General features: G+C 37.0%; 1 protein-coding gene across 5 annotated transcripts in view; it reads left to right on the plus strand.

Annotated features, from left to right (window-relative positions):
* EPC1 (enhancer of polycomb homolog 1) overlaps nt 1–17,647 on the plus strand; it is a 93,099-nt gene that overhangs the window by 72,952 nt on the left and 2,500 nt on the right. For 2 of the 5 annotated variants that reach the window (XM_068562172.1, XM_068562168.1), the window contains exons 3-14: nt 1,712–1,857; nt 2,266–2,472; nt 2,850–2,998; nt 3,907–4,066; nt 5,077–5,253; nt 5,341–5,430; nt 5,501–5,664; nt 7,046–7,398; nt 15,027–15,145; nt 15,226–15,312; nt 16,151–16,292; nt 16,401–16,764. In XM_068562172.1, the coding sequence (XP_068418273.1) occupies nt 1,712–1,857; nt 2,266–2,472; nt 2,850–2,998; nt 3,907–4,066; nt 5,077–5,253; nt 5,341–5,430; nt 5,501–5,664; nt 7,046–7,398; nt 15,027–15,145; nt 15,226–15,312; nt 16,151–16,292; nt 16,401–16,764 (2,158 nt within the window). The remainder of the gene's footprint in view (nt 1–1,711; nt 1,858–2,265; nt 2,473–2,849; nt 2,999–3,906; nt 4,067–5,076; nt 5,254–5,340; nt 5,431–5,500; nt 5,665–7,045; nt 7,399–15,026; nt 15,146–15,225; nt 15,313–16,150; nt 16,293–16,400; nt 16,765–17,647) is intronic. The other 3 variants (XM_068562169.1, XM_068562170.1, XM_068562171.1) reach the window with 3 other exon arrangements.

A 17,647-nucleotide genomic window follows, 5' to 3' on the forward strand; every position in this document is an offset into this window, starting at 1 on the left:
CCTCAGTGGCAAAGACATGGAGCTCCCTAGGGTGGGACTCTTCCTTTCCCATCTCCATTCTGTTCCTTAATTTGTTGGATGTGACTTGTCACTGATGATATAAGGTATGCCAGAAGTATGTCAAGTGTATTTTGATAGTGCATAAGTAAAGTGATACTAGGCAGGCTTGTTTCATTTTTATGAATCATTAAGCTTTGTAAATGTGATTTGCTCTAAAGAAAAATAAATTTTATAGTGGAGGGTGCCAAAGCAATGTATAAACAAGACCCTAAACATGTATAAAATACACCCTTAAGGAGGCAGAACATTGATAGTTGGCCCCTATCAGTTTGGCTTTCTGGATTATTGGATCACCACTCTTTAATAGAACTTTCAATGATGATGGAAATGTTTTTATAATCTGTAGCATCTGGTAGCAGCAGTAACCACTAGCCACATGTAATACTTAGCACTTGAAATGTGGCTACTGAATTTTGCATTAAGTTAATTTAAATCTAATTGGTCACACATGGCTAGTGGTTACTCCACAGATGTGGTTTTTTTTGGTTAGGGACAAAACAACAAGTGTGTTTAATCCAGCGGTTTTAAACCACTTGGGAATCTCCAAAATCTCTGTTTACATAGCAACAGCAAACAGAATTAGATGGTGGAAAATCACTGAAGGGCCGATGGTGCAGGAAACATGGGTGCAGAGAGGGTAATGTATAGAGATTTTTATGAAGGATCTGAATATTCATTTATTTTAACTAGGAATGTTACAGAAGTGTGATAGAGGTCAAAATGAAAATGAAACATAGCGTTATAGTTCCACAAATATTCGTTGGGTTCCTATGGGCCAGGTACTATGTTAGTCTTGAAGCAGGGATGGCACATGTTGGGCAGGCAGAGTCCCCCCCAACCTGTTCCTGTCACAGACGTCACCACGCCGACTGCAGGTGTTTTCAGGGTTTTTTCCCACTTGAATAGAGTCAAAATCCAAATGCTTTTCAGTAGAGTACTGCGTGCAGAGTTGGCATACAAGATGAACATGTTTACTGCCTCTGCACTGATGTACAGAGATGGATAAGACACAATGCTTCCTCTCTGGGAGATCAAGCACATTCGAATGCTTAACAAATAAGATTGTAAAGTAAGAAGGGGAGTGACCTAGAAAAGGCTTTTTTTTGTTTTTTTTTAAATAAATTTATTAATTTATTTATTTTTGGCTGCATTGGGTCTTCGTTGCTGTGCGCGGGCTTTCTCTAGTTGCGGCGAGCGGGGGCTACTCTTCGTTGCGGTGCACGGGCTTCTCATTGCGGTGGCTTCTTTTGTTGCGGAGCACGAGCTCTAAGTGTGCGGGCTTCAGTAGTTGTGGCTCGTGGGCTCAGTAGTTGTGGCTCGCGGGCTCAGTAGTTGTGGCTCACGGGCTCTAGAGCGCAGGCTCAGTAGTTGTGGCGCACGGGCTTAGCTGCTCCGCGGCATGTGGGATCTTCCGGGACCAGGGCTCGAACCCGTGTCCCCTGCATTGGCAGGCGGATTCTTAACCACTGCGCCACCAGGGAAGTCCCTTTTTTCTTAAACTTTAAGTGTGGGAAGCTTCGATTGTTTGTGAGTCTGAAAACAAAATCTTTCAAAAATCTTTCCTATTTCTTTAGAGATTATCCAGACATCCGTGAGAGGTTTTGTCCATGTATTCACACAGTAAACGATTGCTTATGGTTTCTTCTGTCAGCTTTTAGTTTGGATGCTGAACAGCCCGATTATGATTTGGATTCTGAAGATGAAGTATTTGTGAATAAACTGAAGAAGAAAATGGACATCTGCCCACTGCAATTTGAGGAGATGATCGACCGTCTAGAAAAAGGCAGTGGTCAGCAGGTACAGCTTCACTGTATATATATTAAGTGTGTGTGTATGTCTATATAAATATCGCTTCCATATGGAAACAGTGTAATGCTGGGGAGAGGGTAAGCGAGCAGGCTGTGGACAAGCATGAATTCATATCTTATCTCTGCCCATTACTGGCCTGTGTAATATTCAGTATGTTTCAATTTCTCTGTGCCTCTCTTTCCCCATCTGTAAAATAGATGGATAAACATTGCAGGATTGTTGCGAAAATTAAATAATTTATATAAAGCATCTAGCTCATGGTCTGACACGTACAAGGTACTCAGCATGTCTGTTGTTGTTAATGCTGTTATTTTGATTATTGTCATTTAACTTTGGAAGTACTTTTGAGCCTTTTATTTGTATTATGTGAAAATGACATAGTGATTTTACATTTAGCCAGTCAGTCTGCAGGAAGCCAAACTACTGCTAAAAGAAGACGATGAATTAATTAGAGAAGTTTATGAATACTGGATTAAAAAGAGAAAAAACTGTCGAGGGCCATCTCTTATCCCATCAGTAAAACAAGAGAAGCGAGATGGTTCCAGCACAAATGATCCTTATGTGGCTTTTAGAAGACGTACTGAAAAAATGCAGACTCGAAAAGTAAGAGAACCTGGGGAAATTTTTTTGTAATTTTTTTTGATGTAAGAAAATTTATTTATAATTATGAGTATCTCAGTATCTGAAGGCTGTGTTTTAATTTGTGTTTCGACAGACTTTCTATATATTGTAATGAAAAATATTAATTTAAAATGTCAGCCTTAAAATTCATTAGAGTTATTAATCATATACTTTAATGTTAATCCATTAAAAACCATATTCAAAATTGATTTCCTGGTAATCCATGTTCCCTTTCAGTGTCTTTAAATTCTAATCTCACCCTTCAAATATATATATTCTTAACATATCACTAGCCATACTCAGAATGCCAGTAGTCAGAAATGCTTACTGACATAAACAAAGCAAATTCCTATTTGCAGAATCGCAAAAATGATGAGGCCTCTTATGAAAAAATGCTTAAGCTGCGTCGAGATCTGAGTCGGGCTGTGACTATTCTAGAGATGATAAAAAGAAGAGAAAAGAGTAAAAGAGAGCTATTGCATTTAACACTGGAAATTATGGAAAAGAGGTAAAGTATATTTTAATAGCATTAGCAGCGTGGTACCATTAGAATTTTGTGTAGAGTTAATTTGTGTCCTAAGCAATTATCTGTAACTCCAGAAATATATTCTTTTAATAATAGAGACTACTGAAATGTGTGCTATGGTGTGCTTTGTATAATTTTACATACGTTCTTCTCTTTATTTTCACTTTTAAAGTGACTGGGTTCAGTAAAATTAAGTTATTAAGTTATGCCAGGTATTTACATTTTGAAATCATATTCTTTTGCCCTTACTTGAGTTGTGTGCAGGGCTGTGAGGGAGAGAACATTTGTCACTTCTAAAGTTTTTATTTTATTTACTAGATGCTACTGAATTTTTTCTTAACACTTAACTGGGCTTTTTAACAGGGAAGTATAAGAAGGGGAGAGGGCGAGGCCCATAATCTTACCACTCAGGTAATCCTTTAGCGGGAGCACAGTGAAAACGTCAAGCCTCACTCCCCGATTTCGTAGCCCCTGTTCCCAAAGAAAACCACTAATCAGTTTATTGTGATTCATTTCAGAAAAGTTAGTTTTATAGCCCAGGCAACTCAAATTAGCAGAAAGTTCCTCAGCACCATTTTAGGCATGAATTTCAACATCTCCACCAAATCTTTCACCAAAATTGCTGGTGGTTAAAATTTAAACCTTTGTTTTCTTTCCCACAGTTATCTATTCATGGTGCCAAGATAAAGCTATAAGCCAAAAAGCAAAAGAAAGAAACAATAGGAATTATGTAATCTTTAGTTTTAATAAGCATTCAGCAAGTAGTTTACCTGCAGTGTTACCTTAGGTCTAATCAGGGTTTGTAGTTATAGCTCAGTTAGTTAGTAGTCGTCACGAGGATGAGTACTTCCTGAACTAACTTTTTCGACTTCCTTTCTTTGCCGTTTCAGGTATAGTCTGGGTGACTACAGTGGCGAGATCGTGTCTGAGGTCATGGCGCAGAGACAGCCCATGAAACCTGCTTACTCCATCCCCGTCGTCGCCCTCACCAACAGCGGCCAGTTCAAACACCAGGAAGCCATGGACGTGAAGGAGTTTAAAGCTAATAAGGTGATAAAAATTTCTGTGGGCAGTAGTAGCTGATCATGTTGAGTGGTATTTTATCACTAGATTCAGAGTGAAATAGAAAAAATATGTATATAAACCCTACCGTGAAAGCCAGCGTTTGATTTAAGACTGGCCTGTGGATATAGCAGTAGAACTTGTAAAGAGAGATACCTTACAGTTTAATAATTAACTTTTCTTTAAAAACCGTAATGCCATAAACTGCATAAAACTTGGTATAAATATTTATGTCAACCGTGATACCTGCCGTGATCTTTTTCTTCCTAACAAATATCATTTCTGCCTCTGATCTTTCTTGCCTGTTGCCTGTACCTCAAATTCATACCTCTCCTAGGCTCTGCCCTCACCTGCCATACATATTTCTGACATGCACTGTGTTCATTGCTCTGTCACTCTTGCCTCTGTGTTTTATTCCCGTGTTGTTTCTCTATTTAATGATTTCGTATCTTTATCCTCTAAAACGGCTCACAATTCACTTTCATTGTTCAGCTAGCAAGTCCTTACTACTCTTTATTTTTTTTAATATCTCAGCATTATGGATTTATTTTTCACTATGTTCACAGTTATCTGAAGTTTGCTTTGTGTATATGTTTTCATTATTACTTTCCCAATATTGATTTGTTAATTCTTTAGAATAAAGACTAGACATCCCTTTTTAAAAATTCTCTCCTAGAATTTTCATAGAAAATTAAGAAACAGATACAGGAGCCAGCAGTAAAGACTCATTGTTGTTAAAGGATTTCAGCAGCTGGAGAACTTCTGTTCTCTTCTTTTACTTGATTATGATTATGTGTAGGTTGTAGAAACATATTCCTGTTTTCACAGAGACCAACCTCTAAGACTTTACAATAGAAGATGACAAAATGCCAAGGGTCTTGTATCTCTTATGAGTGGGAATGCCTTCATTTTAGCAGTAAACTTATTTTTAAAACTCCCCCCAGACTTTCAGTTTGTTGAACATGGTTGCTAGTGTGTAATTCGTGACTGTATTGCAGCCAGATAAGGCCGACCTTACCCGACCTAAACGTAAATATGAGAAGAAGCCCAAAGTCTTACCTCCGTCCGCTGCTGCTGCCCCTCAACAGGCCGGCCCCGCCACGCTGCCCGTCTTCAACGCTAAAGACCTGAACCAGTATGACTTTCCCAGCTCGGACGAAGAACCTCTCTCCCAGGTGAGTGGAAGGATTTCTGATTTCTCATGAACGCAGAGGAGGAATGGAGGAAGGCACATGTTCTGACTCACTTCCTTTTATTTCAAGGTTCTGTCTGGCTCTTCGGAGGCTGAGGAAGAGAATGATCCCGATGGTCCTTTTGCTTTCCGTAGGAAGGCAGGCTGTCAGTACTATGCTGTAAGTTTCCGGTTCTCTTTTTAAGTAACAAACTGTTTACCTGGAGCTGACAAAACAAAAAATAATTCAGATTTTTCTTTTTAAGCCTCACTTAGACCAAACTGGCAACTGGCCTTGGACCAGTCCTAGCGACGGAGGGTTAGGGGACGCGCGATACCGCTACTGCTTGACCACCCTGAGCGTGCCCCAGCGGTGTATCGGATTTGCGCGGAGACGGGTTGGGCGCGGTGGAAGGTAAGGCGTTTCTGTGTTCCTAGCAGAGGGATGTTTTAGCTGGTGGGCGATGGCATCTAAAGCTTAAAGTGAGGTGATCCTCCTAAAGAGCTCGTTTTGTTCCTGTCTGCTATTCTTAACTGATTTTTTTGACTGAGGTACTTCACCACTTTATTACCTGTTTCTTATACAACCGTAGCTTTTAATGCATAACTAATGGTTCCCTAATGGATCTGCTTTTCTTTCCAAGATCGAAAGCCTCAGAGATAGATGAAGGCAAGTGTAAATCAGGATTACAAAAAATCGTTTTAGGAGTTCTGGGAGATATTGAGAAAAAGGATTAAGTAAGCTAAGAAATGTCATATAACTGGTACACTGAGTTAACTCGTCAGTGGAAAGGCTCCAGGGTCCATGCAGGACCTGATCTTGACATCAGCTTGTCAGGACGCCTGCCTTTGTTGAGACCTTGATAGAGCCCTTCATACTCTGGATGCCTTTATGTGAGAAGTTGTGTGTGGGAGGGGGGAGGAGTTGCAGAACACATGAAAGCGAAGGAAAAGAAAGACACTCGTATAATATTAGTGAAAAGAAATTAAAAGGCAAAACAGATAAATGATCAGGGTGCTTTGAGGAAGAAAGCTAAGGGTATAATTTACGGTCAGTTAATGACTTGTACACGTTTCTTTTCATTTTTGAATCTTGAGGGCAGTTATGATCACTTCACCGTTAGTTTAGAATTATCCAGTCACTAAAATACATTTTATTGAGCGCTTTTTCAACCCCATCATTATGTTGACATCATAGTAGTGAAAATCCTCTACATGGGCTATATTTTATTCGATACTAGCATGAGTCAGTGTTAACATCTTAAGATGGAATCATTTATAAAGTTTATATAAATAAAATGAAAATATATCCTCTCGAGTGGTAGCTTCAAATATTTTGTCTATAAAAAATTTAAGTAGTGTAAATATCCAAAGATCACATACCTTTTACTGCTTTTCTCCTACCTACCCCCTCCAAAAAAAAAAAAAAATGAAGTTTTTGCTTAAATAAAGAACAGATATGTTAGCAATATTTCATGAATGTTTTGGTGCTTTATAATGGAAGTGAAAAATCAGATTCTCTTGTATGGTGACAGTAAAGCCAACCGTAGAACTGTTAGAAGACTCTAGCTGTTGTAAGATGGATAGTATACCTTATTCTTTAAGGCGGATTACTTTCTTCTTTAATCGAATCATTATAAAGTGGAAGAACCTTAACAGAAATTGAGATTTTAGCCCATAGAGCCAAATAACGAAATCATCAAATTTATAGCTCTTAAATATTCAGTATGAGGTGGCTTTTGGGGACTTGGGGGAGTAGCTGTTTTACATGTCTGTTTGTGCCTTATTTTTAACAGGGTCTTACTGGACAGAGCTCACTCGGACTATGACAGCATGTTTCGCCATCTGGATTTGGAAATGCTTTCCTCACCACAACATTCTCCAGTCAATCAGATTGCCAATACCTCAGAAACAAATACCTCGGACAAATCTTTCTCTAAAGACCTCAGTCAGATACTAGTCAATATCAAATCATGTAGATGGCGGCATTTTAGGCCTCGGACACCATCCCTACGTGACAGTGACAGTGATGGAGTCTCCTGTAGAAAATGGTATCGGAATGTAAGTCGAACAGGAGCAGCACAACCCGGGACCCAGACATGCAGCGCCTCTGCGCAGAGTAAAAGCGGCAGTGGCTCAGCGCACTTTGGTATGTTCATTCATTATGACGTGCGTTTCTGTAGAAGCATTGGGTTCATCAGTTTTTGGAATATGTGGTCTATTATACTTACAGCTAAAAGTCCTTTCCTCTTAAAATAGTATTTTTTAACAATCTAGGTTTAAGTATTTATTTGAGTCCTGATTGTACGTGTGTCTTCATTTAAACATTTCTGCATACGTAAGATGTTTATTGCTATTTAATATATGACATTTGTTTCCTGGATACACTTTGTGAACTACCAACCAAGATTCAACTATTATGTTTCAAATAATAAAAAAAAGAAAATGGACCATAAATTGATAGTGTTTTATATTTGGACACTTTTCTGGTCTTTTACTTAGACTGCTTTAAAGTAAGCCAGCAAGTCGATAGATATACAAGCTTTCTCTGCTTACACAGTCATTCAGAATAATTTGTAAGAGGGAAACTAATTTTTCAAAGAACAACGTTTGTGTAAGGATTATTTTAATAATTTTGGAAACATTTTCAGGTAATACCTACTTTAGCATTATGCCTACATTGTGCAATGTGTCTAAAATAAATGCCATCTACTTAAAATATTCCTCAAATTTTAGTTTTCTATTTTAAAGCAAATATCTGTTGTTTGAGGCATGTAGATTATAGAAATTCACTGTTAAAATTGTCATACAGATTTTTATAAAGATGTTGATTCTGTCCCCCTAATTAATCTGTAAGGCTACAGTTAAACCTAATAAATATGAAAATGTGTTTCTTATTCTTAAAGACCTTCAGAAAAGGTCTAATAAACTAATTTAAAAGGTCTAATAAACTAATTTACTTTGTGGTTAGAAATAAAGTACTTCTGCGAAGCGGAAGTCTTTCAGCTCATAAGAAAAATAATAACATTTCAGAAATCAAGTAGAAGATAATCTAACTTATTCTGAGGCCTACCTAACAGATTATTTATAATCCCATTAATTTCAGAGTCTATATCATGAAGAGTCAGTTTCTCTCTGCTTTTATAGTCTTAAAAATCAAAATGAAGAATTTTTCAGTACGAAGGAGGACTTATATATTGGTGTGAGTGTAGAGATTTTAATAGTATAAACTTGTAATATGTTTCCCTGATAAAGATTTTTAAGTTGTTTAAAATTCTTTTGAGACTAGACGTAGAAAATTGGCTTGTCCTGTCAATTCCTCATCTTCTCCACCTCTTAAAATAAAGTCATATAACTATCCTAAGGCTCTTACAGTGATTTTTTTAATGTAAATTGTTTTGCCATACTACTTAAGTAAGCATTGATACTGTAAAACTTACTTGATTTGTGTTTGCCAAAGAATATTAAAAGGTGAACATGGAACAGTAGTATTACCAAAAGTATAGCTGAAAAAAAATCTTTAATAACCATATAATTTTCTTTTTAATCATTTCCTTCCCCTGTATATGTGACAAAATTAAATGGGTTTATCAGTTTTTTTCTGTTGCATCTAATTGTTTTCAATTTTCCCTTAAATTTTACTAGATCTTCCTGTATACTTAGAGAATAGATTACCTGCAGGTTGCTTTAGGATAATGCTTCATTCTTTCATGTTTGTGAACATTCCAGAAACCTAAAGCTTTTCTCTTCGTGCTCTATAAAGTATGTAACAATGGACTGATATCATGTATAGCTTTAACTTAAGGGAATTCAGCTATAGGCCCCTGGAGAAAAAATTAAAATTTTAGCAGTTCAGATATTATACAGGATTCTAAGTACTGTTGAACTAAAAGAGTGAGCCACGCTGGGAACGGGAGAAGTGAGTCTATTACTGTTCCTCTTGCAGCGTCAGTGCCTGCATTGCTGCCTTGCTCTTAAGCATCTCATCTTGTCGATGTAGTTGTAGTTTTAAAGATTTTTTTTTTCATTTGGTATAGCCCCCAGGTACAAACCAAACTGCTCCGTCTGGTATTCAGCCACAGAAGCTCCGATCTAGTGTGATGCCAGAGGCAACGCGGCCGTGTCGGGCTTGTTGAAAGGAGGAGGTGGACCCGTCGTGGTACACGCTAAAGGAATTTTTAAGGCCTAATTTTTACCACACTGACTTTAGAACTTAACCAGTCATTATATGACCTACGAGTCAGCTGATATACTTGCCTGCCGCCTAAGCCAAATATGTGGGTTTTGATTTAGCCATTTTTGATTATTCTATCATTGTTTTAAATACTAATATTTATGTGTATGCTGTGACATAGTGATGCCCTCTGGACTGATTATCCCTTTTCTAAATAAGCCTCTATAAGGGCCTGTTCTCACTTTGAAATAGGAAATTCTAATGAGGCTGTCAGGAGCCGTTGTTTTTGGTAAAGGGCCTGAGCTTTATCACACCAGCTCTCGTAGCCTCTGTGTCAGCTGCTGCTTGGAGTCTTTTGTGCTTGCTTCCCTGTCTTGACCATTTTGCAGAGTTGTGCAGTCAGACCAGTAGCCTGGTTAGTCAGTGCTAGAGTGCTTGGGCCTCTGGATACTGTACAGCAGAATGACGCAGTGTTAGAATTTTTAGGACTCGATTTAGTACTTAAGGATAAATTGTGTATTTGAAATAATCTTTAGTTAATATGTGATTTGGACAGTTTCCAAATACATTTTTCTAATTTTTTCTTATCTACAAAAATATCTTTGGGGAATTCCCAGGCGGTCCAGTGGTTAGGACTTCGCACTCTCTCCCTGCCGAGGGCCCGGGTTCAATCCCTGCTCGGGGAACTAAAATCCCACAAGCTGGGTGGTGCAGCCAAAAGAGAAAAGGAAAAAAAAAAAAAACTTTATAAAAAAAATCTTTGAAAGCTTAGTGTTTGTTCAGTGACTAAGTATTCATTTGCATGTGTTTGAGGGGATATCAGATTCAGAATTAATACCTTTTTTCATAATTAGGAAGGACTCTGTAATTCAGAAAGACTGAAAACAGAAAAGTGATTTTAAAACCATTATATGTTCAGGATTTGAATTCCTAGTTCCCAGTGAAATTTCATCAGCATTTTAAGTCATTTTTCCAAACTCCCATATCTACAGTATAGATTTGGTTTATTTTCATAAGTCAATAAGAAATTGTAGCAAGAATGATAGGTTCTAATAAGTCTCAATATCTATAGCTTACTCAGCAGTGCAGTTTACTTCTACTTGTAGCATAAATTTTTTTTTTTAATTTTTATTGGAGTATATAATTGATTAACAATGTTGTGTTAGTTTCTGCTGTACAGCAAAGTGACTCAGTTATACATACACATGTATCTACTCTTTTTTAGATTCTTTTCCCATATAGGTCATTACAGAGTATTGAGGAGAGTTCCCTGTGCTCTACACAGGTCCTTATTAGCATAAAATTTTAATATTATGGTAAAAAAGGAACTCTAGATTTGAACACTGAATATTTTCATTGTTAGATTTTATAGATTTGTGGGACCTTATCCTTACCCAGATGTGTTTCAAAACTCGGAATTACTTCCTCAGCAGATTCTGGAGTAACACCCATAGTGAAATACATTAATAGTTTTACAGTTGTGTAGTGAAGTGCGAGAATAGTCACACTCAGTGGAAAGTTTGACCACAAATAACCTGACGTTCAAGACGTTTGCAGCCAGATGAATTCAGGTTTGGTCGTGTTTTGCTGGCATATGAATTACAACAAACTTTTGTTTTCAGATTGGATGTTTTAGGTAACTGATAAGGGCTCATGAACCTCCAGACTATCAATTCAGGCTTACTGATTAGGCGGTCACACTGTAATACTGTCTGCAGTCATTTCAGCTTATGTTTGTTTCTTTATAGTTACCCTTCTCTCCTGTATTAAAATAATTTTCTGCCTGTGTACTGCTCAGAGAAATTTCTAATTGAGGAGTATCTTTTAAAACAGGTGTTTGGGTTTGTTGGTGTTTTTTTTTTTTTTTTTTTAACAAAATATACATTTTGGTAATCTGGAATCCATCTTCTCAAACTGAATTTTCAAATTGTTTACTTTTTCTTAAGTACCTGTCACCTCCTGCCCCCCACAGCCCTGCCGCCCCCAGTCATTCCATTGATCTGCTCCAGCTCCAGGAATGTGACTTAAAGGCCAGCAGGCTGAACACTAGGCCATTCCCGGCGCTGGTGTACCTACCACGTGATAGGTCCTTGCGTAAGGCGTGGACTCGTAAAGTTTTAGATTATTTCATCTAAATTCCTACCCCAGAGGATTGTTAGAAGCTACCCACACAGCGGTGGTTTCTGGCTTCTGCCTCGGCACCTCTAGGGGCAGATTAAAATTCAGCAACTTTCTAGATCAGGTTATTCTGCAGTTGGGAGTCTTGTTTAGAAAGTTTGTCCATATATCGAGCAAAAGCTGCCTCCTTAAATTTAAACCCGCAGGTCCTGTTTGCCCTTGGAAGCACACTGAGTAAGTTTTCTTGCTCTCCCACATCATAGTGTCCTCCAGATATCTGAAGTCCTGTCGTGCTCCTTCCCTGTTCTCAGCTTTTAATCTTGTGCCTCCCGTGACTCTGCTCCCCTCCCTAGACCCCTGTCTGTCAGATGCTCTATAGATGAGATTTCTTTTAAAGCATGATGCACACTGTTGGTACATAAAAAGTTTGATTACTTTTTGTAAATAATATTAAATCTAAAACAGACTTTTGTCTATTTCTTTTTATATTTAAAATCTCATTGGTTTGGGGGTAGTTTTGTTTCCCCTTCCACTACTGAATATCTTTGTGACCTCACATGAAAGTTTCTTCATCTCTAGTATGAGATTATAGAAGGAAATCTCCAAGAATCCCTCCTGATCTAAAATTTTTTGGTCCTTTGAAATGATTCTGATTCTGGGTCTGGTGATCTGTCCACAAAACCACCGTGTCCATCTCTATGTGAACTGCAAACTTGACGGCCACACGATATCTGGAGGTAGACATACAACCTAAAAACGTCACCTTGATAGAGATACAGGGAAATATGCTCATTTTGGTTTATTTCCACTTAGCATTTGGTTAGACTTTGAATTATAATGACATCCAAGGTCTTCTCAGTTTCCTGTGTAAGTAATAGTGCAAAACCCAGCTCAGATTTTATTTGCCCAAATTTACTGCCTTACCTTTGTCCAAGCTTTCCTACTCATTCATACAGCCTTTTGGATTGGAATTTTATTTCTCAGAAGAAATATAAAATCTTAGCATCTCATGGCTTGAAAAGGACTTTAATGATGACCTAATTTAATCTCGTGTATTTCAGATGAACATACTGAGCCCCAAAAGATTAAATAACTTGCTCAGGTGAACTCAGCCAGTTATGACGGAGCTGAGAATGAAAGAAAAAATCAAGATCTCTTGGCCCCTAGACCCATGGTTTTTATTACCATCACTTCTAGCTTATATGTTACTCTGTGCATTTCTTCTAGAACATTTATCAAAAATGTCCAAGGGAAATTTTTATAACTGGTCTCTGGAGTATAGAGATATGTAAGAAATAGGCTAACATAGGGATCCAAAATCTCAATGAGCGTTAGTGATCTAAAATGTCAGTTGCATTTTTATTTCTAAATCTGTATTTGAAGGAAGTTAACAGTTGTTTAAAAAAAGTGAAATTCACAAAACCCTCAGAGACTAAGGACTGAAATGTTGATTTAAACAGGGCAAAAATATTTGGAACCTTTATTCAAGTCGATTTCCAGTTTAATATTGCTAATGTTTAAATTAAAACAAACACCAGCAGAATTCTGCAAAAGAATATTTTCATTCATATAAATGGAGTTTTGTATATAGATCTTTACAGTGAATGCTAAATTATTGTTTTCTAGATGTGTAATGACGTGACCTTCCAGAAATGGTCCTTTTTTTTTTTTTTTTTGTCTTTTTTTAAGTTTATTAAATATCTCCTACCAGGAAATTCAAGATTTAGGCAACGCACTCAAGCTTAGGAAATTAAAGTAGAAATCGCAAAAACATATTAGCAAACCCATCTAATAAATTAAGGATCTTTAGTTTTAAACAATTGCTTTTATGGATTTTTTTTCAACATAGAGATATTGTTTTAATTATAATCACTCTTTCAGGGCAGCATTTTTTTTTTTTTTTTCCTTCAAGTTCTGGTTTAACACGTTTCTGTTATATGGAAATGGTCACGTTGACAGAAAGTTTATGTCAGTATTTAGGGATTATCCTATTATCAATAAAAGCTTTTTCCAGTAGAATTCAGATCTGAGAATTATAAACATAGTAGGAAGAGAAACTCATCAAAGGGCATATATCAACTAAACAGATTTGTAACACCCAAAATAAGAAAATGAAAAGTAGAATTTTTCCAACAAGAAATTATTTTTTGCCTTTGTAACCCAAGAAATTAGTTCAGTGCAAGTATAAAAGCCTGTGTAAATACTAATAACTTCTGAGGTTTTCTTAAATATTATTTCACAGTTTTCTGATTCGTTCAAAATGTGGTAGAATTTCTACTTAACATCTGTCTAAGCATTTTGTAGTTGTCCTAGGCAGAAGCTGTATCCTGGGGGATAAAGGTTCTTATGAGTTACAAGTGCAAATTGTAAAACTTGATGAAGTAATATTCTAAAGAAATTATCAAAATGTCTTTAACTAAAGACAACAACAAATTAGCTGGCAGTATTTTGAAAACATTAAACTTTAGATTGAGGAAATATGCATGATTTATAGATTCCCTAGTACCCAGGGATGCATGATAACCCTTTTTTTTCTGTTTTAAATAGTTCTTACCCAACCGTCACAGGCTTCTTAAAAGAAGCCTTAAAGTCAGATGTTGTGATTGTATGTGCTTTTTTTTTTTTCTTTTTTTTAAATTGGCAAAAAAAAAAAAAAAGAAAAAGAAAAAGGTTTCCTTTTTAAAAACTGCACACACTTTTTGGGGGAGTAATAAATGAACATTTTTTTGTTTGTTTTTTTTAGAACTGAGCTCTCCATAGACAAACATAAGTAGCATAACACAGTGTCTTTCCTCAGACATCATTCTGTACAGTAAACCAACATAAACATCTCCGTTCTTATTGACTGGATTTTTTCCAGGTGGGTTAATTGGGTGGGGAAAATTAATTAACCTTTGGAGCCTCTTTTCTTCCTGTTAAACTTAAAGGATGGGTTCTTTTTTAAAAAAAAAAGTGATAAACCAACAACCTTATATTTCATATGAAGGAAATTTTTGTAATGACTAAAATTAGAAAATATGTAGAACAATTAGTATTTCTACACAGAACTGCTAGGGATCATCTGAATGCATTGGGACAGTAGTATGAATAAACTAGAAACTAAATGGTGATTATCAGATTTCTTCTCAAGCTCAGTGCAACGTTGAATTTCAAATACGCGGATGAAAAAAGCTGGTATTACCTTTTACACACTGTCTAGCACAAGTGTCACAGCTTACAAAAAATAATGGTTTTGAAACGTGGGAAGTGAGCACTTCTCTTTCCTCTGTGCAACTCGGAAAGTTTCATGTTGTTTTTCTTTAAACTCACGCCACTCTCGTTAAGTGTGGTTATAAAAATGCTGAAATTTCCGTTCGGAAGTGATCTTTAACGGGATGCTAAAATGCTTTAGTTTTTTCTTAAATGCTAAAATTTGTCTTAGTGTACTGTAAGATGTGTGTGACAGCCGTGCCCTTTTGTAAAGTGTCTTCTCATTTTATGTTCAGCATTTACAGCCGAACAATACCAGCAGCACCAGCATCAGCTGGCGCTCATGCAGAAACAGCAGCTTGCACAAATTCAGCAACAGCAAGCAAGTAGTCATTCCTCCACCGCCACGTCACAGGTGAGGGATTTGTCTGTCTTATGATTATCCCTCGTGGTTTCCCACCAGAGTTCATCTCTAATTACCAACTGTTGCCATAGAGCCTTGCATCTAACCAGCAGAAAAGTGGCTTTCACCTGAATCTACATCATAGCCATTCTATACAGGGTTTAGAAAGAACGTTACAGGTGAGTATAGAAGCTGTTGCCCCCCTGCTCCCTCTTTTAAAAAGTAAAACTAAAAAGCATAGTCCGATGAGATGGAGACCCTGTCTTCAAGTCTGACCTGTAGTCTGTGAATGTACCTCTTTAATATACAACCCCACCCAGCTCTCTATGTGGAGCGTTTGAATTATTATTAAAATTTATGCTAAAATAACCTCTTTTACTATTAAAAGAAATCACTTGTGAACTTAAAGCATGATAAATGTGTGCCATTTAAACATATTTAAGGCTTAACTAAAGGCTGAGATTCGTGTCTCTAAGCATCTTAGAGGAAAAATTCGTTTAAAAAAATTCAAGGGGCTTCTTAATTTCTAGGCTGAGTTAGAATGTGATGTTTTGTTCCTTCTCTTCTAAAGGGATAGTTATCTTACTGTCCCAAAGGTGCCTTTGGTCACGTGTGTATATGTATGTGTAAGTTAGATGAAGGAAGTTTTACATACTTACTTATTCAAATTATATGAATTTATTCATTCATTGATTCATTCATTGCAAATCACTGAAATTGTTTTACTAGCATATTTCTTGTCCAACACTTTGTGTTGGATGTTTACTGTTTCCACATTATAAAAGGTTTATTTTGGTAATTCCATATTATATATTGTCACATAAGAAGATCAAAATTCATAATCGTTGAGTTATAAGATGATTTGAACATTAATCAAATTTATGCCTGTCGGAGAGATGAAGATATTTCAGTGGTTTGCGACTGTCATTTATATTCAGACTGATTTTGGTAACCTGTGTAGCTTTAATAATAATTTGAGACTAAGTGATGCTGATTAGATTTGTATTTTCTTTTTAGGGTTTTGTTTCCAAGACTTTGGATTCTGCTAGCGCTCAATTTGCTGCTTCTGCTTTGGTGACATCAGAACAGCTGATGGGATTCAAGATGAAGGAGGATGTGGTGCTTGGAATTGGGGTGAACGGCGTCCTTCCAACCTCAGGTAAGGGTAAAGACGTTTAAGGTGTTTTGATAATGTCTGTAACGTACGTCTGTAATAAACAAGGAGCAGAGTTGGCGGTTGTTCAACTGCTTCTTTCCTTTTCCGTAGGAGTATACAAGGGCTTACACCTCAGTAGTACTACACCCCCGGCACTTGTCCACACGAGTCCGTCGACGGCAGGGCCAGCTTTGCTACAGCCTGCGAACATGACCCAGACAGCGGGTTCCCACAGTGGGCCGAGTCACCCAGGGACTGCTGCCGGTTCTGCAACAACTCAGGTTCTGATTGGGAACAACATCCGATTAACTGTACCTTCATCAGTCGCCACTGTAAACTCTCTTGCCCCCATAAACGCACGACACATACCTAGGACTTTAAGTGCTGTCCCATCGTCTGCCTTAAAGCTGGCTGCCGCAGCAAACTGTCAAGTTTCCAAGGTCCCGTCTTCATCCTCTGTAGATGCAGTTCCACGGTGAGTAGTTATTTGAGCCCAAAGTGTTTGAAAAATATGAAATCTGACTTAAATTCTCTGGCATTGCTCTCTACTTATTTCTTGGTGTTTTTTGCTCTTTTCCTTATATACATTAAAAATGTATAGATGAGAATTCCTTATTTATGTAAGAAATAAACAGATAAATGTTGTAATTCAATATTGCTGAGAATTTGAACTTTAAAGGGAGTATAGTGAATATTGCATGTATGATTGGGACATGACTTAGTCTAATAAGAGCTTATAGTGTTCTCACTCTTTATTTGACCTTTGGATCGAAGGAGTTGTCTTTAGAATGTTTCTTTTGCTTATAATTTCTTCCACAGCTTCTCACGTAGACAGAATTAATAAAACCCACCATGGCTAGTACACTAATTAAGGCTCTCTTAATAATGTAAATAATGTAAAGGGTTACAGTATTCATGCCAGGTCAACTTTTAATCAAACCATTATTTTCTGTGCTAACTTGTTTTCTTAGGTTTCAGTAGACGGTTTAGAATGTTTGCTCAGGCTCTATTCTGTTTTAAATATTAACGGGAATTCAAATCTTGCTGTCTACTTGAGGGGAAACAAAAAGAGAAAGACAGGGGTTTTCAGCTGAGTTAGAAGATGAGCATAAAAGTGTGAAAAGTTAAGTAATATTAATTGTAAGTGATAGGTAAAAATTGTTCTAGAGGTATCACAAAGTATAATATGCTTGTCAAATTAGCATGTATAGAGTATGGCTATAATTTCAATATAAGAGATATTTTTTACACCAGGGATATTCTGGGAATGTTCTACCAAAAAAAAAAAAAAAATCAGATTTCATCTTGGCTGGGCAGAAGGGAGGAAGAAAAAAGAGTTGGGGAAATACGTATGTGTT

Source organism: Eschrichtius robustus, chromosome 1 (genome assembly GCF_028021215.1).
Source record: "Eschrichtius robustus isolate mEscRob2 chromosome 1, mEscRob2.pri, whole genome shotgun sequence".
NCBI classification, from domain to species: domain Eukaryota; kingdom Metazoa; phylum Chordata; class Mammalia; order Artiodactyla; family Eschrichtiidae; genus Eschrichtius; species Eschrichtius robustus.